The sequence below is a fragment of the Epinephelus lanceolatus genome, chromosome 10 (assembly GCF_041903045.1).
Source record: "Epinephelus lanceolatus isolate andai-2023 chromosome 10, ASM4190304v1, whole genome shotgun sequence".
In the NCBI taxonomy this organism is placed as follows: Eukaryota; Metazoa; Chordata; class Actinopteri; order Perciformes; family Serranidae; genus Epinephelus; species Epinephelus lanceolatus.
Window position 1 is genome coordinate 13952378 of NC_135743.1, and position 27488 is coordinate 13979865.

Sequence of the window (27488 nt, forward strand, 5' to 3'; positions counted from 1 at the left end):
CAGGGCTGTTTCCGACAATGAGTAGATCATTACTACAGATCAGTGTGACCCAGTACAATGTAGCATTCTTATGTTGGATTGTGCAACTAAGAAAGCGGCTCTGAGAGTTATTATAGCTTAGTCAGGGGCCATAGAGGTGTGTGTGTGTGTGTGTGTGTGTGTGTGTGTGTGTGTGTGTGAGGGAGAGAGAGAGCGAGGCAGTGGGAGTGTATGCGTGTGAAAGAGAGGCAGAGAGAGAGATAATCTGTCCATTTTGTGTCTCCTGCCTCCCCCCTTTCTCTCCCCCCCCTGGCCCCCTGGCTGCCAGGCGTCACACCAGTTTATAATAAGGACCCCAAAAAAAGTTGTCGAGCGAACCGAGTGAAAGAGAGAGGAAAAAACGGAACCCTTCCCACTCTCCAAAAATCACGGGGAGTGACTGTGACAGGAGGAAGGGGACAGACAGACAGAGAGAGAGGGAGAGAGCTGAAGAAGCCCTCGCAGGATTTCATCACACTTCTTTCAGGACTGCGCGGACCACAAACGGACCACAACCTAATCACCAAACCTGGACTGATTATCAATAGCGGTGATTAGTCGCGGAGTGAGACCTGTTGTGGGGAGACTCTTGGAGGAGCATGCGGCTCGGTTTACTATTCAGGTAAAACTTTGACTTTCACAGCTGCAACCTGCTGCCTCTCTCAGCCCGCTTGTACACAACACCACATGGAGGGTTTGCATCCTGCGTGTAGCGGGCATGGTGTTTATGTTGGAGGAGTTTTTTTAAAAAGTTTTTACTTTTGTGGCAAAGTTTAGGACTTTTACGCACGACGCTTTCTTTTGCGCACTGGCCGCTGTGCAAGATATATGATAGGAATTTACCCGATGGCATCTGTGTTTAGGTTAGTCTCTCTCCTCAGGGCGGATTTTTGTGAGATTTCCCCCCTGTTGCATATCTCTGTCTCCGTCTCTGTCCCCACGGCTCTGAGTTTATTCTACAATGTGCCACTGTAGCGGCCAGGGAAACGTGGAACCGGGTAGGGGGTCGTTACTTCGGCCTGAGCGGCTCTGTTGTGTCGGACTGTGCGGGACCTTTGTCTGTGTTTTTCGGGGTAGTTATGTAGTCTGGTGAGGGGAGGCTTCCAGAGACCACGGCGGTGCACCACACTGGGAAGAAGGGACCAATTACTCTGACTACATGTGGCCTGCGGACTGGTGATTGCGGTGATGGTTTGGTTCGCGTGGTGAGCGCTGAAATGTCCATCTTAGCAAGTCGTGTAGGATCATGTTCAGGCTGTTTTCTTGGCAGATGAACAGATGGTATTCCACTTGTTTCCAATGCACTTGTCTCATGGAAAGTGTTGTGATAAACCACAAGTATGGACAGAACAACTTCTGGTACATTTATCTGAAACTATTCACTTTAAAGGAGGAAAATAAGACTTAATCTCAGATGGCACTGCTGTAGTGCGTCAAATCCAAGGACACCAACCCAAAATTAAAGGAGACATCCAACACCATCCCACATCATAAACCCAAACTTTGAACATCAGACCTCAAATTAAAACTTCATCACCTTACAAGATGATTTTGGATGTTGTGACTGATTGAATGTGGTTGGTCTGTGTGTGTGCGTGTTAAAGCCACATCCTCAGGGTGTGTATACAGTCCCAGAGAGAGGCATGCGGAGGGAAAACATACTTGCTGTTTAAACCCATTAGTTTGTTAGCGCCTCCCAGGCCTCCCCACATTGATTGAGCTGTTTGCCTGTGAACCCCTGAAGGGAAAAATAAACTTATGTTCACCCCGGCTGGAGCCCTCACGCCACCTGTAGTGGGAAAGAAAGTGGCATAATTGGTCGCTGAGGTACAGTTAGGTCACTGGAACATATGATCGGGTGTTCACTCAACATGTTAAACGCTGTTTCTAAACTAAATGTACATTTGCGGGGAAAAAAGTTTAAGAAAGCTGATGACCATTGGACAGGGAACAATGAAAGTCTCTGTGAGTTCACACAGCATATACCAATTCAATGTTTAGGTCATGGAGCAATTATGTCCTTTACAAAAGACCTTATTCAACCTGCTGATGTTTGAAATCTGTTCTTCATCCCTCCAGGCTCTATGTGCTGTGGGGCTTTGTGGTGGTCACGACCTCCGTGACCAAGGCAGCCAAGAGGAAGGTGAGTCATTAACTCATTAGAAGTGAGATGCACAGACAACAGCATCATGATAGAGGGGTGAAAGGTGACAATTAAAGGGAAGATTCACATACTTTAGTGTTGTAAAACAATCCTGACTGGCCCATGTGTACAACAAAAGAGTTATCAGATGCTGCAAATGTTCAAACTGGCAAAAAGATTCCTTCCTTCTTTTTTTTCCTCCCCTCATTTTGGCTTTTATTGGACAGTGAAGAGACAGACTGGATATGGGGGAGAGAGATGGGGTATGACATGCAACAAAGGTCCCCGGCTGGAGACCGTTGCGGTTATGTGGCATGTGCTGTAACCATTCTTTGCAAAAATGCATGTTCAGCCAAAGCTAATGTGAGCCTTCACCACCAGTCGCATTCTGTTAAATCAAGTGGATACTCTTCAGTCAAATCAAGTGGATACCCTGCAGTCTTTTCAGTATTAAACTCCCTCTTTGTGCTCGCATCCCTCCACTGCAGCTAAGCAAGGAAACACTACTTTGGAAGAAAGCCACTTGATATGACTAACTCAGACTGATAAAGCTTCCTGTCAGTTTCCACTGAACTTGGATCTCATTTTTGTTTAGGGCTGGGTATCATTTAACAAATTACGATACCAATGCCCTTAAAGTAATACCAACACCACTTAATTCGATGCCTTTTTTTGACTCCATTAAATACCCATCATGTCAATGGAAACAATCAGTTGCGTATGCCACCAGAAGCCACAGCCGTGTAGTATAGCCATACTTTAAACTCTTTTTTTGGTGGCATATCATCAACAAGCTAAACTGCCAACAATGTCAAGTACACAGCGCTCAACTTCACCACACCTCACATGGTATGGGTTTTAGCTGTTGCAGTAGCGGACCCGTTGCAAGCAAAACAATAGAAATAGTGATTATGTGGGTACGAAAATGATCAAATACAGGTATCGTTTGATTGGAGAAGTGTTGATGCTACTTGGTACTTGGTTATTTTAGTCGATACGTTATCAATACCCAGTCCTATTTTTGTTAGACAACATTTTTTCATGTCCTGTTGTTAAAAAAAACAGCTTTTTTTCTGATGATCTATTTAGGCTTTTCAAATAGTTTATTTATCTTCAAGTGGCTATAATATTAGTTGTTTTTATACTAAGAATGTATGCATGTATGACAATGTGAAACAAGTTGCTCGCAGTGAAGAAACTCCAGAGTATTTTCATCTGAATCTGCAGCTCCCCTTGGCTTTATGGAGCTTTATTGTGAGTTTTGGGTTATTGTTTAGCTGTCCGGCTGCAATTTACCGCTTTGGTTAACTCTGACTGTTCTCATAGCGTCATAGCAGACACAGTTAGGGACTAGCCGGTGTACAAAGTGGAGCATACAGCAGCTAATCAGCCAAATGTTGCCTTTAGGAGTCGGTGAAGACCAAAAACAGAGCTAAAAGAGAGTTAATATTTGACTTACATACAAATATCCAGTGTGTGGGATTTAGGGGCATCTATTGGCAGAAATGGTATACAATATTCATAACTATGTTTTCATTCATTTATAATCACCCAAAAGTAAGACCTGTTGCTTTCATTACCTTGGAATGAGCCATTGATGTCTACATGAGGAGCGGGTCTTTGTCAATGGAGTCTGCCATGTTGTTTCAACAAATGAAACACTGGCTCTAGAAAGGGCCATTTGCATTTTCCTGTTTTAAGTTGGCCACCATTGTTCTTCTACACACTTGGCACTAGGGAGAAGTTTCAGTTTGTTGCGATCTGCAACTTCACCACTAGATGCCACTAGTTGCTACACGAGACCTTTAAAAAGTGACGATATGTTTTAATGTGTTCACAATTTGTTTAGCTGCCACCAAGTGGCAAAAATCTGTTGCTGCTGGTGGAAAGGTCCAGTGTGTGGGATTTAGAGGCATCTACAGACAGAATACGATATTTATAACTAGGTTTTCCTTAGTTTGTAATCATCTGAAACTAAGAACTGTTGTGTTTTCATCTTATATACAAAAGTACTGTCAGTAAAGTGTTGACCATGTTGAAGCCAAAATGTGTCTCTCACAGTGAAGTTGTTCTTAATACTAAAAAATAAGGAGAAAATTTGATTTGGTCCCCAATCTCATGCGCTGGACACTGGTTAAGGACTGGATCTCTTCACTGCCAGTATGGAGAGGAGAAAAATTACAAAACTGAAAGAGTTCAATGTTCATATGGGCACGTCAATATTGTTTTAAGACAGAATTTAAAACGTGTGAACTTTTAGAGGGGCCCACAGCTGAAAGGGGGCCCCCAATAGTAAGATCATTTGTTTTGTTTTTTAAATGTAATAACAGCGGTAGAAGAATTCACAGCTTCACTCCTGTCTGGTTCAGGCCTGGCTGTACAGTGTCGCAGGAGTTTAACCAGTAGCTCCAGAGGTCAGCGGTGGCTGCTGCAGGGTCACTGCACGGAGCTCATTAATGGTCCCAGTTATGTGGCAGCTGTGTGTTTGATGTCACTCATTACAACAGACCACACCTCCCCACCAGAAACACACACACTCAGAGTCATTAGGCCTGTCTGCCCCCTCTCCTCCATCTCTCTCACCCCTTTCTCTTTCCTTTTCTCCCACCCTCCTGCCATTTTACCTCAGACAGAGACAGGAACTCTTTTAATCTGGATAATACATCAGAGCGCACATGCACAGACACACAAACACACAAGTATGCGTCTTACACCTGTCCCCTGCTCCCCACAAACCCACAAACAGTTTGTACAGTATGTTTACTCCCCCATGTACACACAAATGTACACACTCAAAGAGAGGGAGAGGGGAGAAGTGGAGCGCAGATTTATGTTTTGGTTCATTCTGAATGGAAACTTTTGTTCAGCGCTCATGTTTGCTGCTCTGCCAACCAGGCCAATGCTTCAGTTATGAAATGAGAGGAGAAACATTTATCTGCAGCCACAGAGGCAGACATCAAAGCCTGAACCTGGCACCCACATACGTGCACTCACACATATAATATATACGTAGATATATATATACAAACACATGCACAGCCAGATCAGCCCCAGTGTTGTCGTTTCTGGAGCGCGTTCATATGACACCAACTCCAATGAATTTATCCATCTGCTCATAAGCTGCTGGCAGGTGACCGAGTCTCCTCTAAGCCCGAGTGAACTATGAAAGTTCAGGATTTATATTTTGGCCTCAGAGGAAGGAAACTCACGAGACTGCAGCTCATCAGTGGACTCAGTTACTGTGAAGAAATAAGTCCCTCCAGAGATTTTTGATTTTGCAATGGCAACGTTTTTGCTAAGTTGAGTACTTCTTCAAAATATCGCCAAGGCTGGCAGTTTGACCCTTTTTACAGCAGAGATAGAGTTACAGTCATTTGAAGAGCACTTTCAATTCAATTAAGTTTCTTCAGCCAGTCAACCTTTTTTTTTAACTGACTTATTTGTTGCCAGAAGCTTTTCATTCAGCTCAAAGTACAAAACATACCGAGAACTGACTTCTGAATTAAATGCAACACAAAATCAAGAATTTTTTAAAAACATTTTCTCTTGGAAGTGGAGTGAAAGGAGAAAGAGATGCTGAATCAAACTATTGACTCCTAACTTTTTAAAGCTTTGAAATAGAAACACAGTTTTATTGTGGTAACCAGATTAAAGGAGCTAAGATAAAACTACAAAGTTACTCACGGTGGCCTCACACAGATTTTTTGTCCAGCTGAATGCTGAAAGGTGGTGATGATGGACTGGTTACCTCATGAACAGATGAGCTTTTGTTTAAAATCAGTTGTTTTTGGGGGTGGAGGAGAGATGAGGGAAAGTGTAGAACAGATTCAAGGTAATTACCACAGAAACAGTGTACTTAATCTCAGAGAGTATTTAGATCTTAAAAGATTATTTGATAAATCCATTGATAAGAAATGAATTAGCAACTATTTTGAAAATCAAAGTGACAAAAATTCACTGATTCCAGTTTGTCAAATGTGAATATTTTCTCAGTGTCCTCATTAGTCCAGCAACTATTTTGGTAATCATCATTTCAGTCATTTTCTCTCTTTTTTTAATCCTCTTTTTATTGAGATAACCAACCAAATATCCACCATATCCAACATTTTGTCGTCTCTTATACATTTCTGAGGGTTTTTTTAAACATAAAAACAACTTAAAGCAGTGGTTCCCAACTGGTCCAGCCACAGGGTCCACATTTCTCCTTCGTCATTAGATTGAGGTCCACATAGTTTAGTGCGCGTGTGCTAACTATGCATGCTGCAGTTGCTCTTGATACCAACTTTTAGCTTTCTTTGTACTTGTATTCACAATTTCCCCTTGGCAATCAATAAAGTATTTTCGATTCTGATTCTGATTAATACATTTAGTGTCATACTTGTGTTTGGCCATGTCGTCGAGCTAGATTGCTGTCTCTGTCACATAGCTGTTCGTTAATTACTCAATCTACAGCAGGAAATGATATTTAAAAAACAACAACTCTGTGAAGGAAATTCATTGTACTTAAAAATTAAGTGTATTTTTTACAAACTTGACATGGTTATGAGTCGCTTGTGGCCCATTTAGAATCGACCCGCGACCCACTTTTGGAACACGACCCACCAGTTGGGAACCACTGACTTAATGTTTAATAACGACGGATATAAAATAGCCTGAAAGGACTTCCAGTGACTTAACATTGACCCCATGTGTATACACGAGTGTATCAGTACTTATTTCCATATTTATCCTCATAGATGTATACACACACATATATATAAACACATACATACATATATCCATCCACATGTCATTTTAATTGAAAAAAACTAAAAAGAAAAAAATGTTCTCTCTTCTCTGTTTTAACTCATGCACCTGTATCTACCCTGTACCACACCTCATACAGCGGGTTTCTACTTTTGATTTTAGGAATGATTCCAGTGTAAAAAGTAATAGAGCATTAATTCAAAATCTGTAGTGACTGTTTCCTCTTTCATGTGAAGTCTGATCTTACTGGTGATTCATACTCAGCCCAGTTTTCCCAAATTCTATTGAATTTGTCCAGTTTCAGTCTGGAAGAAAAAATCTATACCTCCAACACATACACGTCTTACATCCACCCAGTCCTCAATCTGAGGCACCTCAGATGTTATAATGGCAGTTTCAACATACCACAGTTCCCGGGCCACTTAGTCAGCGAGGTGTCTCAGTTTTGACTCATGTTTCAGTTCCTTTTCTTAAGATCCCTAGTATTCACATGCATCAGAAAAAGTTGAATGAGGTTTTATTGAGAATACAAAAAAGGGAACAAGACGACAGGCCAAGTCCCTCTTAAGTCACATCCTGTGCGGTCCACTACTGACTCAATGTCCTGTTTCTGTATATTCTCATCGTATCCCTTCACTACACTTCAGCACTGCATAACACGGTCAAAAACCTGTTACAATCCAAACCAACACAAACTTTATGTCGTCTTTTACACACAATCTCCTTTTCTCTGCTCAATAAACTTCCATATGGCACCAAACCTGGCATAAATAACTGTGCTTGTATTCTTAATAAGAAAATATAATGAGACTTTAGCATAGTCCACTAACATACACTACTCAAAATGTACAGAAAGGTTCTGCAAACTTAAGTTACAGCAGAACCTACATGATATGTCATATTATAATAATACCTCAAAAGTGAAATTTTGCACTTATTTCTCATTTTTTTAGCTCCACCCAATAAAGTGTAATAATTGGTCTGCCCCAAAAAACATGGAAATGATCTACTTTATTTGCTCCACATGGTCTCAATCACTTTGTATCTTGTTTTTTTTCTGTGCTGTTGTTATAGAAAATTTAATTTCTGTCATTTTCAAGCAACAATAGTGAAAAACTCTCCAGTTCCTCCTTCTTTTCTTGGTTGTATCAGTTATAGGTCATATATCTGAATATTTTGGGGTGTGGGACTTTGATTGACCAAACACAACATTTAAAGACGTCACTTTGGACTCTGGGAATTACTACTCTGCTTTTTTTTTAAAAAATCATATGGTTTCCTTGTTGACTGGTACTGGTTGGCAGCTCAGTGGTGTGTATACTGAACATAATTAATACGTGTGTGTTTCTGTGTGTGTGTGTGTGTGTGTGCCAGGTGGCAGGCAGACGGTCCAGACAGGTGTTTGACGCAGAGCCTGTGGAGGGGGTGTGGTCAGTCTGGGGGGAGTGGTCTGAATGCTCTCAGACCTGCAGCGTAGGCGTCTCACAGAGGAGCAGGAAGTGTTTACCTCCTCCACCTCCCCAGAACCCTCCCCTCTCCCACTCTCCACCTAACTGGGCAGGTTATGTGCCCGGAGGCATTGGAGGTCCTGTCATCTCACCTTTGCGCCCCTTTTACCCTCCTCGTTACCCTGGGCAACACCAGCCTTATCACTCCCCATCAATCCCCACCCATCACAACCCGGGGCTGTCTTTGTATCGGAATACCAACACCGGGGGAGGAGTAGTAGGAGGAGGAGGAGGAGGTGGAGGTGGAGGAGCTCCTGTACCAGGACAGGCCAATCCAAACCCTCCTTATTACCAGCCAGAATTCTCCCCAACCAATCAAGACCATGTGTCTGTTTACCGATCGCCCTACCACGCCCCTTCACACGGCTACAACCAGCCAGCACGCATCATCAGGAGACCAACCAATCCAGGAACAGCGAGGGCTGCAGGGAGCAGAAGGTCGATCTCTGCCAATCGGGACGGTTTGCCTGCGAGGAGGTGAGTGAGACTGGCAAAGAGTTAAAGGGACAGTTCACCGTAAAATCAAAAATACATGTTTTTCCTCCTACCTGTAGTGCTGTTTATAAATCTGGATTGTTTTAATGCTACAAAGTGTCGGAGATATCAGCCGTGGAGATGTCTGCCTTCTCTCAAATAATGGAACTAGATGGCACTCAGCTTGTGGTGCTCAACGCGCCAAAAAAGCACAATTAAAAAACTCGACAGCAATGTCTCTTTCCAGAAATCATGGCCCAGTTACTCAAGATAATCCACAGACCTTGTTGTGAGCAGTTTCATGTAGGAACTATTTTCTGTCTACTGAACTACACCCGCCAACTGAATAACTGCGCGAAAAGAAGCGTGCATCAGCTGCTAGCTCACCTAGCACCACTGAGCTAGTTAACGTTACAGCTCAGCCGAAGACGACGCCATTGATGTTGACATCTTGTGCTGTCACAAGCACAAGCCTCTTGTCCAAGACTAGATGCACGTTTCCTTCAGCAGCATGATTCGGATGGCGGGTGTTTGTGGACTTTGGTTGAAAGAAAATGGTTCCTACATGAAAACGTCCCAATAAGGTCTGTGGATTATCTTGAGTAACCAGGTCATGATATCTGAACAGAAACATTGCTGTTGAGTTTGTCAAACGTTTTTTCAAATGTAAAATGCACCACTCAGTATGTATTTAAGATGCAGTTTATTATTCATTACACTTTTCCAACATTTTCTTGTAGTTAAAAGTGTTTTTAAAGGTCAGAAGGCAGCAGACAACACAGCAATACTGATTTAATCAATTTTCATTCAGAGGATGCTTTTATGTGGGCTCTGCTGAGCCCCACGAGTTTTCCACAAAAAGTGACTCAAGCAAACAGGAAGTGAGATTTGCCTTGCTGGCAGAAAACATACTGATGACATGGCATGAAACTTCTGTGACCTCTGGGAACTGCAACTCAGAAAGAGCGATGAGTTATCAACAAAGACGTCACCAAAACAAAAGATTCCTCAGAGTGCCATTTGATGCACACGCTCATGATTCATTCAGGTGCCATTAGTTAAAGTGCTGACATTGTTTAAGCATTAGAGAGGGTTTGTTATGAAGTTTTGAGTGTTGGGAGTTGGAGTTATGCCCGTAGCTGGTATTTGCTGTGTTATTACATCAGTACTTCTGGCTCTTGTCATACAAACAGGCACGGCATTACTCTGCCTGCTCACCGCAGCCTGCTGGCTCAGTCTTAGTTATGATTGTGTTGGACAGCTAACATGAACTGTATCTGAAATGTATCCTGTGTTTCTGTTTTCTTTATCTCTGTCACTGCCTCTGGCTCTCTCTGTGTCCGTCTCTAAATCTTTATAAATACTTCCTTATTCTTCTCCTTTTTCCTTTTTCGCCTCTTTCTTTTTCACTCGCAGGCCTTCTGCCATCCGTCCAGGTCAGTTTGGGTACGGCAGAGTCCCGTTCTCTCTGCCTTTGCATCGTCCCAACCGCCAGGCTCGCCACACTATTAACGGCACTGATGCTGAAACACCAACTGAAGTCAATGAAGATGACGTAGACAGGACAGAGGAAGAGGTGACAGGGAGTGATGGAGAAGATAGTGAGGCAGGGAGGCGTGACGAGGAGGAGGGCACAGAGGGGCCTGCTGCTGAGGAGTTTCCCACGACAACCACCACAACTGGCAACCCCCACCGCCATGTTGACCGACCCCCACAAACCAACACAGAGCATGTGAGGGGAAGAGAGCGAGCCCCGCCCTCTCACCCCTTCTCACGCTCCTCATCACCATCTTACCTATCCAGCCGCCATCGGTTTGATTGGCACTCTGTCACTGCCCCGCCTCCTCCCGTCCCTCCTCTGTCCCGACCAAACTCCCCCGCCGTCTCGTCACCTTTTTCCCCTCCTCTCCACCGCTCCAGTCCAGTGCACAGAGAAAGGGCGCTCCAACCAGGCTTCAGCCCCCACGCCCCCCACGCCCCCCACGCCCCACCACCTGGCGACATCTACCCGCTACAGCACCCCCACATCCCGCACCTGGGAGTGGAACCAGGCAGGGATGGAGGAAGAGGAGCTCCTCAGGTGTACAGATGCCCTGGGCCAGAGAAGGAGTACCGCAGGTGCTTTTCGCAGGTAAGATCTTCACATGTAGACACCAGAAACATCAACTTTCTGGCCTCACACCCTTTTAATAACCTCAGCAATTCACTTTCAACTCCTCAGTGTGTGTTCCCCCACTCACCTCTGCTTTATTCAGCCTGCAGTCATGCTCGATTTATATGCATGCCGTGTGCTGAAGGGAGCAGTTAGGCGGGCGTAAACGGAGGAGCTGAAGGTCAGCAGAGTGTATTTGATAGGTAGATCATTCCCCAGCTCCAACACTAGCCGGTTGTCCATGAGCACTCGGATGGAAACTGACTGCTACTGCGTGTGTGTATTCTGGTTGCGACCCAGAATACACACCTCCGCTGTGAAGCTATACACGTGTCTGTGTGAGTGATTGCACATACGTGTGAGGATAAATTTATGCCAGAACCTGTGTGTCAGTGTGTTGCAAATGCGTTTGTGTCAGTGGCACAGTGTGTATCGATGTGATGTGCTGTCTGGCTCGGGGCCTGCGGGGATGATTGGATGATTGCGACCTGCTCCATACCTCTCAGTGCGGCTCAGTGCGAAGCATTATCAGTAACAAAGTGTGCGTACGTGCTGCCAAAAAGAGGAGCCCTCAACACAGACAGGGCAGTTGTGTCTAAACTCACCCTCGACACACAGGTGAGAAACTGAGGTTGGCCTCGCTGTAACTCAGGTTTCAGAGACAGGAATGCCACGCTTGATTTCACTCAATTAAACGTGAGATTGAGGGTGAATATGGATAAAGAGTTGAAGTCATCAAGTGTTCCTCCTCGAGATCACACCCACAATGACCTTAAATAAATTTATTCTGCGTCCATTGCTACGGGGGAATATTTAATTTAAAGCATAAAGTCCAAGGATGTTAGACATTTATAGGCGGCACCTGCAACGTGCAAAAACACATGTGACACATTTCACATATGTTAATCTAAATCAGCTGCAGTGTCTCACTTGGCTGGCATGCACATTTGCCTGCTTCAAATTAAGAGCAGGCTATCACACAACCCTCCGCCATCTTTGTCATTTTTCAAACTTCAATCAATCAATTCTTGGCCCTGGAGAGAGCGACATGTGGAAAGTCACAGACTTCAGCTTGAATGTTTTTTTAAGAAATTTTCTTGCACAAGCACGAAAATTTAACACCTGCAACTGCAGCATCTTCCTTCAGTCCATAAGTGTGAACGATAACTTGTAGTGAGGCATTTGGTAAGAAATAACTGATTTGTGGATGTTGTGCATGATACCTGTAGGACTGGAAATTGAACCTAAATACTCTTTTGGTTCACTCTGAAATGTGTGTGTAGTTTCAACAGAACGCTGATTCGGACTAAGTGGATACATGCAGCAATAGTTTGATTTTCAATTGAATTATCTTGGTGTGTTAGTTGAGCTACGGATAGTCCAATTTCAGCCAGACTAAGCTGTTTACATGCATTTAAAAGTCCGTTCGGACTAAGCCAGTAATTTCATTTTCTCAAGCTGCATGTAAACATACTGAGTGGCATCATAGCCCCTTTGCGTTGTCTGTCAGAAGCTGCCATAAATTGACTTTTATATCCAGTTTCAGGCCTTTTTTTATTTGTGATAAACTGAATGAAGGATTTTAGCCTTCGGACATCTGGATCTTAAGTTATTAGAGAAACAAGCTGAGCAAACTTTAGCAGCAGCTCGCCTTCAGCCCCTGCTGTGCCAAACAGCATCAGAAAACACAGATTTTTAACATGAAACAGCTTTATTCTGTGTTTTTACCAGTTTAAATAATTTGGTGCATTTGTTTTGGAGAGGAAGAGACCTCTGCAAAAAATTTGGCTTAGGTTAAAAAACCTCCTGAATACTAAAGGAATCCTAACAGAGAGAAACTCACTGTAATGATGGCATTACTTTTGTCATTGTTTTGATTGAGAGACCTGTAACAACAGAATATTACATATTAGTAAGTATTGTTTGGTATGTGGACTAAAACAGTACTAGTCCTAGATATGGATAAAAACAAAAAAACAGTATGATCTAACATCTCTCTTGGGCTTATCAGAGTGACATTTTAAAAAAGAAAGCAAAATGCACCAGTTGTAAAGTATGATTCATGCTCGAGTTTCATGAAAATCAATCAACCACGTGTGAGAGATCGCATGTGATGGATGGAGGAACAGATGAGTGAAATAAAACAGAAGCAAACTGATCCATCGTCCCGTTTAAGATTTGATCGTAGGGATAAAAATACTCAGAGTGACATGTGACCGGGTTATTTATTCCAGCAGGCCACTTGTAGCAGGTCTGTCTTAAGTGAGAGCGTATAGGGGGAGATGATAAGATTAAAGTTCAAATACATCTACACACTTATGCATTTTAACCCTCACACATTATTTCCAAAACTGGCTCTCATTGAGGGGAAGTAGACTCTTGAATGTGGGGCCAGGTTGGCACTTGTGGGCCCTTGACTTGTCTCTCTTTAGATAATTTGGCAGCCTCTCTTGCCCTCTTTTATCCCCCTCTCTTTCTTCCTCTGTGTCTCTGCCCGGCTCTGTGTGATAGTCGCCCATGTTAAAACAGATTTAGTAGCTGGCAGAATACTCGCCCTGTGTGTGCCAGCAACGCTAATAGCAGTCCTGTGACGGCTGAGCCTGACTCATAGGGTTACATATTTACCCAACATTAGCCGCTGCTTTAGCCGTGTTGCTCCTGCAGGGTCCACATTTTTATATGTCTTTTCATTGTTTAAAAGTTCAAGTGCTGATGAAGGCAGGACTTTGCCCAGGCCTGTATGAACTATACATATATATGTGTGTGTGTGTGTGTGATTGAGGGAGTGAGCCAGACTGAGTGTGACACATCCTATTATCTATTAGGTGTGTTTGTCATAACACACCGCGCCTGAGGCCCATCACAAGTGTGATTGGCTGTGTGTGTGTGTGTGTGCATGTTTTTACTGTTGCGTAGAAGCAAGTGGGGAACCAAGAGAGGGACAGAGGAAATGAGAAGGGCAAGAGGGGAATAGTGTGTGTGTGATGTGGGTGATGTGTGTGTAAGTGTTAGAGTGAAGGAAGTGACGTAGTTAAGTAGTAGTGAAAGAGAGCTCTGTTTTTAGAAAATCTGCACACAGTAGTGGGAGGGCGAGCTAAAGGGCGAGGGGCGAGAAAAGGTGGGGAGGGAGCGAAGCAAAGAAGAAATGGAGATGAAGGCTGGTGAGGATGTGTGTGTTTAGGTGTGTGTGGAAGGACAGAGCCGGTCCCGTTAGTGGAGGCAGCGACAAATAGAGCGGGATGGAGAGAAAAAGATTCTGCAGGAAGACAAGAGGATGTTTGTGTCAGAGGAAGAGAGGGATTCATGGAAAGTGTGTGTTGGTGTGAGGGAGCGCAGAGTGTAACAAGAGGAGAAGTTATTCTGTCAGAGGGAGAGGGGAGGAAAAGGTGGAATTTGAGAAGAAGCTGAGTGAAAAAAGGAAAAAAAGGAATGGAGACACACCAGCTTGAAGCAGTCATTTCAGAGAAAGACACACTCCTCTTCCCGTCTTCTCCTCTCTCAAGTCTTTGATTTTGGTGATTCTGAAAGCATTCCCTCTCGCCTTTCTGTCCTCCTCTTCAGAGTAAATATTTGCAAAGAATCACTAACAGTGTGAGCCTCTGCAACAGCAAGTGAGGCGAGATCACAAGCATGTGGATTTAAGATGCGTGTAAGTAGGAGGTCATCACCACAGAACCTAATAAGATCAATTACAGCACAATGAGAGGGTAATTTCCAATGGAAAATATCCTGGCAGCAACTGTTGCTGTTTGAAAGCACTGTTTAATGTCCAAAACACAAAAGAGAAAAGCTTTGTGTCAGTGAAAATGAGAAAGAGTTTTTTTCCTAGTGCTGCAACGAATTTCTTCTGGTAAAAGCCTAAAGGGGATCATGTATTTGGTTGTGTGTGTGTGTGTGTGTGTGTGAGTGTGTGTACCCGTCTGTGTGCTGCTAATTTGGCAAACTACTGGACCAATCAGCCTAATATTCTGTGTGCACATTGATGACTGTATGTTCAAGGACCTCTCGTGGTTGCAGGGAATAATAATTGTTGAGAAGACTGTTTATTGGCTGTTTCATATCGTCACTGACTGCTGAATCCTCACTCCTCTTAACCGGCAGGTAGTGCTTGCAGTTTTTCCATAACTGTCTTGGCTAAGAAGAAGAAGAAACCGTACTGTCTTTTGTAGGCTTTATTTTGGTCTTTGTCATGGCTCAAAAACTGACATCCATAAAAAGTCTGGTCTCATTGCGAAAGGTGGCATCCACAGATCAGTTCTATTCCATGATATGTTATGATCTACTAAAGTTAGGCATGACAGGAGAGGAATAAATCTATGTTTTGTTGTTGTTATCACCCTGCAGCGTTCTGGCTGCCATGGCTGCGACATGGTTTCATTTCCTATTACGTATGACCACACCAGGAGTTTAAGAAGCAGTGTTTTGCCTGCCTGATTTTACAGACTTGCAGATTTTGTTGATTTGGTCATTTTCCCTTGATGTTTTTGCTTCTACCATACATAAGTGGGCTGCATAGTTAAATTGTGTATTTTTTGTCTGTTTTTATTGTGTTTATTGCTTTTATATCCTGCTGATTGTGCTGTAACCTACAGAAAAAGTTAATACTGTTAAAAGTCGAATTATGAACAACTTGGATGAAAGATTTCTTGCTATATTTTAGTTATAAAAATACATTGATCCTCATAGTTGCATTGCATCTATATTTTACATACAGTGTCTGTTAGCAGGAAAACTCGTTCTGCTTAATGCAACACACTGCAGCTCCATCACAAATAGATGAGGTCTGTATTTTGATAGGCTTCAATGTGCTGCAGTGTATCTGCTAAAATTGTCTAGAGTGGGTGCAATTTCCTCAGGTGGCCACATAGCAGCCAGAACATGACCATGTGGTGGAGATATGCCTTCTACTGAGAGCCTTTTTCTAGTTTTCACCAATAAATGTGACGATGACTTTTAGAAGGATTAACTAATTAATTGTTTAACCTATGAAATGACAAAAAAGGACTAAAGAGCCCTCTTAAAATGTTTCATTTTGACCGACCAACAGCCCAAAAATATTCAGTTTACATCGATATATGACAGAAAAGCAACAAATTCTCAAGCACACTATTTTGGTATGAAAAATACCTACTATGATTGATTGATTATCAGAATAGTTGGGGATTCTTTTCTGTCAATCAAATAATTGTTTAATAGACCAAATGTTTCCGTGCTAATACAATCCATCCTTAGCATGAGAACCAGATAAATCTGTGAGCGCATGCTTTATTTGCTCTGGCAGATGTGTCTGTGCCCCCTGCCGTTCAGACAGATTTCCAGCTGACCTGGCCAGGTCGGGCCGATCACAACTGTTTATCCAATATGGGGCAGGTTTCAGAATGATGACTGACAACTTGCAGAGCCTTCCCGCTTTCCACAAATTACGTGATGATGTCATTTATGGCTGGCGCACCCTCATACTAAGGTCACTAGAGCGAGCATAAACCTAGCTTAATCAAAAGGAGCGCTGTTGAGGCATTTTCAAAAACAACCAAGATGGCTGCCGCTGATGTAAAACTTTCTATTTAAAGAACCATTTTCATATTCTCATGGCAAAAACGGCAACACCCGTTCACAAACATGTTGATGCTTCAACCATCACAGCTCATCTCTGCACTCTGTGGTCTGTTTACATTTGTCCGTCGCTCAGTGCTACTTCACGTTTCATTGCTCTGATTGGTTGGAGATCTGCCTAGCTGTGTCCAGAGGCATTTTGATCTGCAGCTGTCGATAGCACCCATTGGAAATCAAAAATAATCTGAGAGGTTTCAGACTAATTTGCATTTGCAGTTTGGTCTGGCAACATCAGTCTGATCCACCTAAATACACACTGGTGGAGATTACTGCGGGGCTGAAAAAAGTTCTTTTACAACCCTTGTAGTAAAGATACAAATATAACACTGCCCTTCATAACTTGTCAGGTCTCCATCAGGAAACCAAACATCAATTTAAGTTTGGTAAGTGCACTATAACCAGCCCCATGGTAACTGGTTATTTTCTAGATTGATTTAAACACAAATAAATGCAGGGTAAAGCATTCACATACCAAAGAACCTCTGACTTCATTGTTCCCACCACAGAAATAACACCACAAAAAAAACACGTAATACTTGAAACACACACAAAAATGTCAGTGATCTCGCTCCTGTAGCTGAAACCTGAGAAGTTTGTGTTGTGCCAACTCTGCACGCTAACGTGGCTTCAGGCTGCGGCGGCGAGAATCAGATGATCTAATCACACTCTGTCATTACACAGGCGTTGTTACACAGGAAATATATTATTACGACTATCAGCGCGGAGCCACACTCGTCAGCTCTAATGACTGTGCGCAGACCCTGCCACGCTTACTGCTGTTCTCACGAAGTGACAAACAGGCCCAGATGTTATTGTCTGTAGAGCTTGAACACACACACACACACACACACACACACACACACACACACACACACACGCAAACACTTTCAGTCAGACTGATCTGTAATTTCTTTGCTTTAGTAGTTTTACAAGCAGTACCTGCTTCTCTACAAAGACCAGGTACGTCTGCTTGTTAAAGTCTGTTTATATCAGCTCCTGTGTGCCCTGAGTTTCCTTCTTTCATCTTCCTTTTCATCCATCTCTGCCTGTTGTCTCACTCACTTCCCACCACACCTTTAATTTCTCACTCTTTTTATTGATGCAATCTTTTTTTAAAAGAATAGGTCAGCGTTTTGCAGAATATTTACTTCCTTGAGTTGGATTAGATAGTTGATACCACTCTAATGTCTGAATGGTAAATATGATGGTTAACTCAGCTTAGCACAAAGACCAGAAACAGCAGAAACTGGCTCTGTCAGAAAGTCACAAAATCCCCGACCAACACCCCTGAATCTTACTTATTAGCAGATTATATCTTGTTTGTTCAATCCAAACACGAACTGAAGTGTAACACTGACTACAGGAAATAATCTGGCATATAAACGCCTGTAAAATCACAATTACAGGGACAATTAAAAGTATCTATTTCTCTATCTATCAATTAGTCGTTATTACACGTCAGTTTTCAGTCTTTTTGCGATGCTCAGCTAACCTACTGCTGACTGCAGCCTTACATGAAACAGACAGATATAAGATCAGTATCTCGTCTGACACTGCATACAAAAGGAATACGTGTATTTCCCAAAATGTCGAACTAGTCCTCTATCTACGAAAGCCTCATTTAGATTAAAAATCTCTTTTGTTTATGTCCAGGCCAAGAGAGTGAGCGATAACACTGAGTTACAGATAAGGACCTAGGGTTTGGTGATATGAGGTTATATATCAGGGGTGTCAAAGTCATTTCAGTTCACGTGCCACTTAGTCACAGTCTGATTTGATCGCAGGTGGGCCGGACCAGTGAAAAATAATAAACAACTTCAAGTTTTTCCCTTTTCTTTTTGTTTAAAGAAGTACTTTTTAGAAAGGCAAATTAATTTACAAGGCAGATGACAAACAGCCTGTGGGGTCTTCAGAAGAATACATGCAATTTAACTCTCAGTTTTTCCACAGACTACTACTCACTGTCATTACATGTGCATTTTTCTATACATTTCCACTCCTGTGTCGTAATTCTGACATCACCACACTAAACTAAAGTGAAAGAAAAGAAGTTCAGCTTGCTCCTGAAACCTGGCACCTCTCAGCCTTCTCAAGCGCATCACTATTAGGTGTGCAAGGTCATCCAGTGGGCCAAATTGGACCTTTTGACGGGCCGGGTCTGGCCCCCGGGTCTTATGTTTGACACCGTGTGGCAGGAGAGATGTGTCCACTGGTAGAGGTTCAGCAATACTGTTTCTACCGCGGTAGCTATTCGGGGCAAAGCAGGGCTGCATGAGCTCGCGAATCCAGCTGCTTGCAAGGTAACGTGATTTGGGCAGACATGGAGAAGAGTGAAGTTAGAAATACAGAAACCTGTAAAGCTTGTAATTATTGTTCTCAGGAATCTTTAAGCTTCCATTTTAAAAGAATTTTAGTTTAGCATTGTCACCTCACAGCAAGAGGGTTCCTGATTCGGGAGCCCTTCTGTGCAGAGTTTGCATGTTCTCCCCCGTGTCAGCGTGGGTTTTCTCCAGGTACTCCAGCTTCCTCCCACAGTCCAAAGACATGCAGGTTAACTGGTGACTCTAAATTGTCTGTAGGTGTGAATGTGAGTGTGAATGGTTGTCTGTCTCTATGTGTCAGCCCTGTGATAGTCTGGTGACCTGTCCAGGGTGTACCCTGCCTCTCGCCCAGTGTCAGCTGGGATAGGCTCCATCTCCCCTGTGACCCCCAACAGGATAAGTGGTTAAGGAAAATGAATGAATGAATGTTTTATGTCCTTTGTTTTAGACTCAAGTGTTGTCTCATGTGAGGCTGTTGTTTTTTTGTTAGTGTGAAAGTACCACATGTCATGACCCGGCTCATGGGCCATGCAAAAATGGGAGACACACACAACTAGAAAGTGCACAAATTCATTGTTAAGAAAAGATAATTGCGAAAACATAATTAAGTTTGAGGTGTGTAAATCTGTGTTTCAGTGTGTCAGCAGGTGAATGGGTGAGTGAGTGATGTATGCAGGGTGTATGGTGTAGAACACAAACTGGCACAAAACCAGGCCGAAGCCAAATAAACAAGAACGTGGTGCCGGATGAGGGGAAGAGAGCGGACTGATTGCACAGCCAGGCTTAAATAAGCAGCCACTGGGAGACTGGCCAGGTGTTCGCGGTTGCACGTAGTCAGCTCCGCCCAACAGGACTTGCAAGACACAGCGACAGACACACACAAAGTCATCATAGAAGAAGAAATAATCAAATGTGATGAATTACCATTTCCTAATTGAATTTCCAGACTGTATCATGATATATATTGTTACTGGAATATCGATCACATGTACTGTGATGAAGGATTTTGGCCATATTGCGCCTATAAAGAACATAACAGAAACAAGATATGCCACAAAATAACGGCATTTCTAAAACAAACAAAATGCAAAAGATTTTATCCTAAAAACAACTAAAGCATTGGCAGGCAGAGGACAGAGCACACAGTTTCTGGGCAATGATTTAAATTCACAGAAAGGGTCCAAATTTTGCAACTTCAGATCCAGTTGCAGAAGGTTCCCGGCAGAGGAAGCAGCATTACTGTCTACAGTAAAAACTCTTTTACATAGTTCAGTGCAGACATTGAGAAGTGCTAATAAAAATGAGCCCTGGGAACAAAGATCATAGCTGTCCACACTTCCAACCTCTCTCACACCCATGTGTTGTTATGAAAATATGTATTAAATCAAGAGTTATCACTCTGTTGGTTTGTTGAAATAAGATGTGGGTTTGTAGAGCCGCTACACGGAAAGTGGAACATGGAAGGGTTGTCATTTCCACTGCCTCGGAGCAAAATTCTGGTTTCACTTATTGATCATGTGGTTACAGTGTTTATCTAGTGTTTTCTTCTCCTTTTCTTGTCTTTCCTTTTCTTAGAAAACTTCACTTGTTTTGTGGCTCAAACTTAGATTTCTCCCGAGAATAACACTGATGTTTCTCGCTCTTCGTCTGGCGCAGCATGGGGCCTCCTTCACTTGTTGATAGATGAGCCATGTTTCCTCCGGAGGACTGGCAGCCTTGACCTCAAGGCTGAGAGCTGGGTGGTGCCCTGCAAAGCACCGACACACGGCCTCGGTCACAAGATTAGCCTGGGAATGTTAATCGCTGAGAGCAAACACACATATAGTAACATATGTCGTGGATTTGTGTGCATGCATACAGTGATCAGCTCTGGCGTGTGGAGTGTGTTGATTTATGGCTGCGGGGGCCAACGGTCAGTTGTTTTGTCTGTGTAAAGTCGCAGTAATGCCGAAGGAATGACCGGCCAGCCTTAACCTGTATGTAGCACTGAGGAGATACGGCCAGCTGTGCAGGCAGAGACTTGCATGGAGAATGACGACGTGTCACCTGGGCTTTCCCTGCAGAAACACACATGTGGTGAAAGGTTCCCGCTTTTCCTCGTAATCTGTTCCTGCTCAAAACTCATTAGTCTTGTCTGGGTCGCTGTTTGTCTTTCACGTAAGAATGTTATGTGTGACCAGGATTGACTTGTGTGTGTTTTTTTAAATGTGTGTGGCATTTGTGTGTGTGTGTGTGTGTGTGTGTGTGTGTGTGTGTGTGAAGAAAGTGAACAAAGCTTTTAGCCCTAAGGCAGCAACCCCCTCCTGCTCCTTCACATGCTCCTATATATTGCAGGCAGACCTTTCTTCTCGTGCCCTCTCTCTGGTAGTAAAACACATCTGTAACTTTCACAGCTCCTGTACAAAAACACTGACTGTCTGTCTTTCAGCTGCATTTACTTTTCTTTCACCTGCTCTCTGCTGCAATCCATCTTTCACTCTGTCCCCCTGTCAGCCTGACGTTCAGTAGCAGACAGTTTTTATGTCTTTCACTTCAGGCTTCTTGTGTGTTTACTTACGGATCATGAAGCCTGTCAGTGGCCTTGAAAATATATTATGTAATTTTTCCACATTAAAATGTCTAAAAACGACTAGATCAATATTATACTGATTTGTTAAGTTGTAGACTTACATTATCCCAAATGTTTCCAACAATATTCAAACCCAGCGAAATCTGTTATTTTAATCAAGGAAACAGTCCGTGTCATTTGGTCTCCTCTCAGTGGCGTCATATCCCCTTCGCCTTGTCTGCCCGAAGCTGTCATAAATTGACGTTTATCCAGTTTTAAGCCACATTTTTACAATACACGTTTTAGATCTTGCTCTTATTTAACTATAGGTTTGAAGCGTTAGTCATCGGACATCTGGATCTTAAGTTATCAGAGAAACAAGCCGAGCAAGCTTTAGCAGCAGCTCATCTTAATCCCCTGCCATGCAAAACAGCACTAGAAAAACCCTGCTGTTTAACATGAAACTGCTTTATTCAATGTTTTTATTCATTTAAATCCACTGGTCCATTTGTTTTAGAGAGGAAAAGACCTCTGCGGAAAGTTCTGCTCATGGTAAAAACCTGCTGAACAAAGGACACTAAAGGAATCCTAACTGGAAGAAACTGACTGCAATGACAGCATCGCTTTGTCTTTTGTTAACGTTTTGACTTAAGGACCTCAGAGGCCTGTACGATGAAGCAGGATTTGAAGTTAGCGAGGTAACTTCAGGGTTAAATCAGGGTTTTCAGCACTGCAAAGCTGGTTCTCGTTTTACCAGGGTAAATCACTGTGGCAACTAATGCTGAACAGCTAACCTGCTTAACCAGGTTAACTTCAGGGTATCGGATCACAGCCTGTCAACAGACTGACCTGTGATCAATCAGATCACTGAGGAAAAAAGCATCCAAGGACAAAAGTGCGGAGTGACAGGTAAAAAAGAGGAGCCTATATGCTGTTGAACTGGTTGATAACCAGCTTCGTAGTACCGGTTATCCAGACGGCCAATGTTGGGTTAGTCAAACCAGATAACTAGAAGATATCCTGGGTAAGCTGACCTGGCTTGTAGAACAAGCTTCCTGTGTCAGAAAGTTGTTCAGGTTGTGTTTTAGCGATGAGTTGTGGTAATAGTGACTGAGAAGTGATCGGAGTTAAAGAAAAATCCCAGTGGTATGCAACACAGGTTTTAGTTTACTAGTTTTAACCATCCTTCTTATTGGCAACCTGAGTAGAAATCACTACTGAAACACAAGCAGTCAGACAGACAAACCAGATTTCAGACAAACGCCCAAGTAAGATAAACTAAAACTGAGGCACACTTCCCAAACTGTCTCATTGTAAACATCCAGCACAGTTGGCAGACTGACTTCTTGATTCATCTCAGACCAGCTTCCCCGTGCAATAAAGTACTTTTACTAATGTTTTGTTTATGCTCATCTTCTGTTTTACTTCTAAAGCGGTTTAGTTCAGTCTGGCCAAACTGTTGTGTTGTTTACATCCCGTCTGATTGTCTGACCACTCCGGTTTCTTGCCCCGTTGGACTTTATTGTAGTGACGCAGTGCTCCCAGACCTCAGTCATTACTTCAGTGCATAATGTTATCATAACTGATTGATTGCCATGTGGAGTGTAAATGATAACCAGAGCTACAAAAACAAGACCCAAGTTGGAAGAGACTTCACTTTTCCTTTAATCACCTTTATTCAGGTGTTGTTCTTGACAAATGATACCTGCAGAATGGGAAGAAATTTGTTTCTTTGTTTGTAATCATTTATTTATTTACTCTGTAAACAGGGCTGCATATTGTCCTACATCTCTCAATACCAGTGTCGGTATGATACCTGAGTTTCGATATCAAAACAATACTTTTTCTGTACTTCACTTTGAGAAATATGAAAATGTTTTACGACAAAAATCACGTTTTTAATTTAACAAATGAAGCTGAAGTTCTCAAATGTTCGACATTGTCTAAACACAAGCAGCTGTATGAAATAAAATTGTCAAAAAATTGGCAAAATTTGGATCTAAATCTGGAACCAAGAAAGAATAAGTAAACAGGATGATGAATATAAACCAGATGGGCGATGCCTCCTTCCAGCATTTTACAGTTTTTAGGTATTCTGTGCGGTTTGTTCCTCAGCCTTGGTGTTGAAACGACAGAAATAATGACAACTTTGGTGTTGTGGTGACATAGTTGTGAAGATGCATTCCACTCAGGGACCTTTGTTGCACATCTGTCTTCTCTCATTTCCTGTCTGTATCTCTAGTGACATTGTGAAAAAATACAGACGAAAGGCCAAAAGATAATCAGAACAAACAACTGTCACAGTGAATCAGAGACCAAAGAGATATTTAAAATTCTTAGGAGTCCTTCAGCGTTATCTAAGCCTGTTCAAAATGCTTTTAGTTAATACGCAGCTTAACTGTCCATCTGTAGACGTTGTCACCAGCATGTCCTTATTTTTAAGGCAATTCTTAACTTTCTGTCTTATTATCTTTTTAAGTTTATCCATCTGAAAAATGCTGGAGCCTCACTTTCAACACTCTGTGACATATATTTATCAGACTTACTCTTGCTATTTGTCTCCAACATTCGTCTTACAATGGGAAAAGGTATGCTGCCCCTGCAGCTTGGAATCTACTGCAGACTGATTTGGGTCCAGAGGGGTAGAGAAACAAGCTCTTAGTGTGTTTCAATGGTAGATTAAGGGAATTGGAAAAAGGTGCTTTGGGTTGCAGATGCTTTGACTATTTGCCTCAATGTGATCCAAGATATGATAATCTGATTTGTTGTTATGCTGTAAATCTGATTTTTTTTTTTTCTGTAATTGTTACATGTTGTATGTCTGCAAAGTTGTTTTAATGTGCTGCTTTCCCTCTTGTGAAGGAGATTTTTAGTCTTAATGAGGCTTTTCCTGGTTATTTAAAAGAGCAGTGCGTAAGATTTAGTGGCATCTAGTGGTGAGGATTGCAGTTTGCAACCAGCTGAAACTCTTCCCATCTGCAAAGCGTGAGCTCCCAGTTAGAATTCCTTCTGTATTTAATATTCAGGATGTTTTAACCACGAGCTGAAACATCTGCAGAGGTCTCTTCCTCTCCAAAACAACTGGACCTGATAATTAAAACAGATAAAAACACATTCACACTACAAATCAGTGTTTGGCTTGTTGCACACAGGCTGCTAGCCCAGCACAAATGTGTGCTGACCTTTTTGTCTTTGATAACGTCCGGCCCAGAGGGTCAAGATGTTCTTACTGTGAGTCAAATTATTTGCAGAGGTCTCTTTCTCTCCAAAACAAACAAAGCCGATGATTTAAACCAGTATAAACACTTAAAAAAGTAGTCTGGGGGTGGCACGGTGGTGCAGTGGTTAGCATTGTTGCCTCACAGCAAGAGGGTTCCTGTTTCAAACTAAGTGGGGGAGCCCCCCTGTGCAGAGTTTGCATGTTGTCCCTGTGTCAGCTTGGGTTTTCTTTGGGTACTCCAGCTTCCTCCCACAGTCCAAACACATGCAGGTTAACTGGTGACTCCAAATTGTCTGTAGGTGTGAATGTGAGTGTGAGTGGTTGTCTGTCTCTATGTGTCAGCCCTGTGATAGTCTGGTGACCTGTCCAGGGTGTACCCCGCCTCTCGCCCAATGTCAGCTGGGATAGGCTCCAGCCCCCCGCGACCCTCAACAGGATAAGTGGTTATGGAGAATGAATGAATGAATGAATGTAGTTTTGCTTTAAAAATGAGTGGTTTTCCAATGCTGTTCAGCTTGCCACAGAGGTGCATCTAACTACAGTGGCCGACTTCTTAGAAAAGAACTGCTCATTCTAAGGTGACAAAAGAACAAGGATTCTTATTTTCAGGTCATTTTACACTAAAGAAAACATACTTATTTTATTGCATTACATTTCTGCCAATATGTCCCCGTAAATCCCTTACACTGGAGCCTAAAGTGTTAAATAGAAATAAAAAACTAAGAATAATCTGACACAAGTCAAGTGACATTTTAAAACACTTGTAAAAGCATTTTGTGAATGTTGCTACATGACTGAATGGCTTTGACTTTGTTTGGGGTGTACTTGTGGTATGAGTGTTTTGATTTCATCCACAGGCCCAGACTCATCCTCGCTGCCTTTCCTTCACCACACACCACCTTTCTCTCCTCCGTCAACCTCTCTCTTTAAGTATTTCACTTCTGTAAAAGCCATTGCTCTCTCTCCTCTCCCCTCCTCGGCCCATTCAATAACCACCACTCTCTCTTTCCCCCCTCCTCCTGTCACCACTCCTTCTGTTCTCGCTCCCCTTCTTATGGGGAGATCCCCTCACCCTGCACTCATAGTAAATGAGGGAACACCAGAGAATACCAGCCTTTACAATAACATACAAATTCTCCTCCACAACCATGAAACACCAGTTTTTACTCTCGTTTTACGTCCCCTCCCTCTGCCCTCTATTCAGTCCATTAGCCTCCTGATGTTTTTACACACCCTAAACTCTCTTTAGGGAGGAGAATCCACTCGCCCTGTAGCGCTCATACAATCACCAACGCATGACTGCACACACTTGACTTTTACTTACATTCTCTCCTTTCATTTCACATTCCCCTTTTTGTCTTTTATGAAAGCTCTATCTTTCTTTTTTCTTTTTTTACTGCACTGTAGCATCCCCCACAGTGTCCTTGCGTGTGTGTGTGTGTGTGTGTGTGTCATTGTTTATGGTCATTCAGGCACAGATACACAGAAACTATCCAGTTTTAAATGGGGCCCAGCATGTTTATGTCCAGCAGGAATATTTACAACCATTACCGACTGCATTTCACACACACATCCGGGGAGATTTACACGGTTACTTGAAAACATCAGGTCACATACGTGCGCTGACCCCCCCCCCCCACCATCCTCCCACACACACACACACACACACACACGTATGTATTCAGTGGTTCAGACACACACTCATAAGAGGCTGAAACCAGACTACAGCATATTGCTCATAAATAACACAGAAATAAGTCTGTTTCAGCGGTGTGAAACTGTGGTGGAGTGTACCACATAAAGTTTCATGAGCTGGTTTCACACTCCACTAGAACAGAAACAACAGATGATCCTTATGAGTGCCTTGTGACTTGACGGCGACATACATTCCTTCACTGAAACACAGTGAAACTGTGAAATTCAGCATGGCCGGTGTCAATGAGTGCATGCTTTGACGGTTTATCCATGAGAGTCTTTTAGTTACACTTTGTCGCAGAGGCTGGTTCACATGGGAACTGTCGATCTGTGTGTGTGTGTGTGTGTGTAAACTTGAATGCTCCCTCGCTCTTGTCTCCCCAGATGAGTGACTAGGAACTTTCCAGCTGTTTGTGACAGCTGTGTGAGCGCAGAGAGATCCACACAGAAACACAAAAGACAAGAGGAACGAATCAAAGAAAGAGACGAGTGGAAGACAAGATGATTGTAGAGCTGACAGAGATTAGAGTTGCAAGGAAATCTGAGAGCTCTGTGTGCGGCATGCAAGAGTGTGTGTGTGTGTGTGTGTGTGTGTGCCTGTGTGTGTTTGAGCCAGCTGTACATGAGAGGGCTGTAAACTCAGTGGGTTTTTTGACCAGGCAGGATGGTTGTGGCTTCCCACAGTAATGATACCTGAGTGTTTGTGAGTGTGTGTGCAGTGGTGGAAGAAGTGCGCAGATCCCTTACTTAAGTGAAAGTGCATCAATGTGAAAATACTCCACTGCATTCAAGATGTTACTTAAATAAAATACAGAAGTATAATCAGCAAAATGTACCTAAAGGAATAGTCTTAACACTTTGGGAAAATGCTCAGATGCCACTCTCATATCTGTCTGTTGAATATAAAGAGTTGATGCTAAGCAAAGCTAACCAACTGCCAGCAGAAGCTTCATATTGTATATTACATTATTAATAGTAACTGTGGCTGTCCAAGAAATGCAGTAAACGTCTACAGCTGGTTAGCAGGCAGCTGTGTGAAGCTGTACCAAG

General features: G+C 42.8%; 1 protein-coding gene across 1 annotated transcript in view; it reads left to right on the plus strand.

The window, feature by feature from the left end:
- Positions 1-209: 209 nt before the first annotated feature.
- Positions 210-27488, plus strand: part of adamtsl4 (ADAMTS-like 4) — a 56559-nt gene continuing 29280 nt past the window's right edge. Inside the window, exons 1-4 of the mRNA XM_033640604.2 lie at positions 210-640; positions 2098-2161; positions 8282-8892; positions 10306-11020. Coding sequence (XP_033496495.2) covers positions 618-640; positions 2098-2161; positions 8282-8892; positions 10306-11020 — 1413 coding nt within the window. The 5' untranslated portion in view covers positions 210-617. The remainder of the gene's footprint in view (positions 641-2097; positions 2162-8281; positions 8893-10305; positions 11021-27488) is intronic.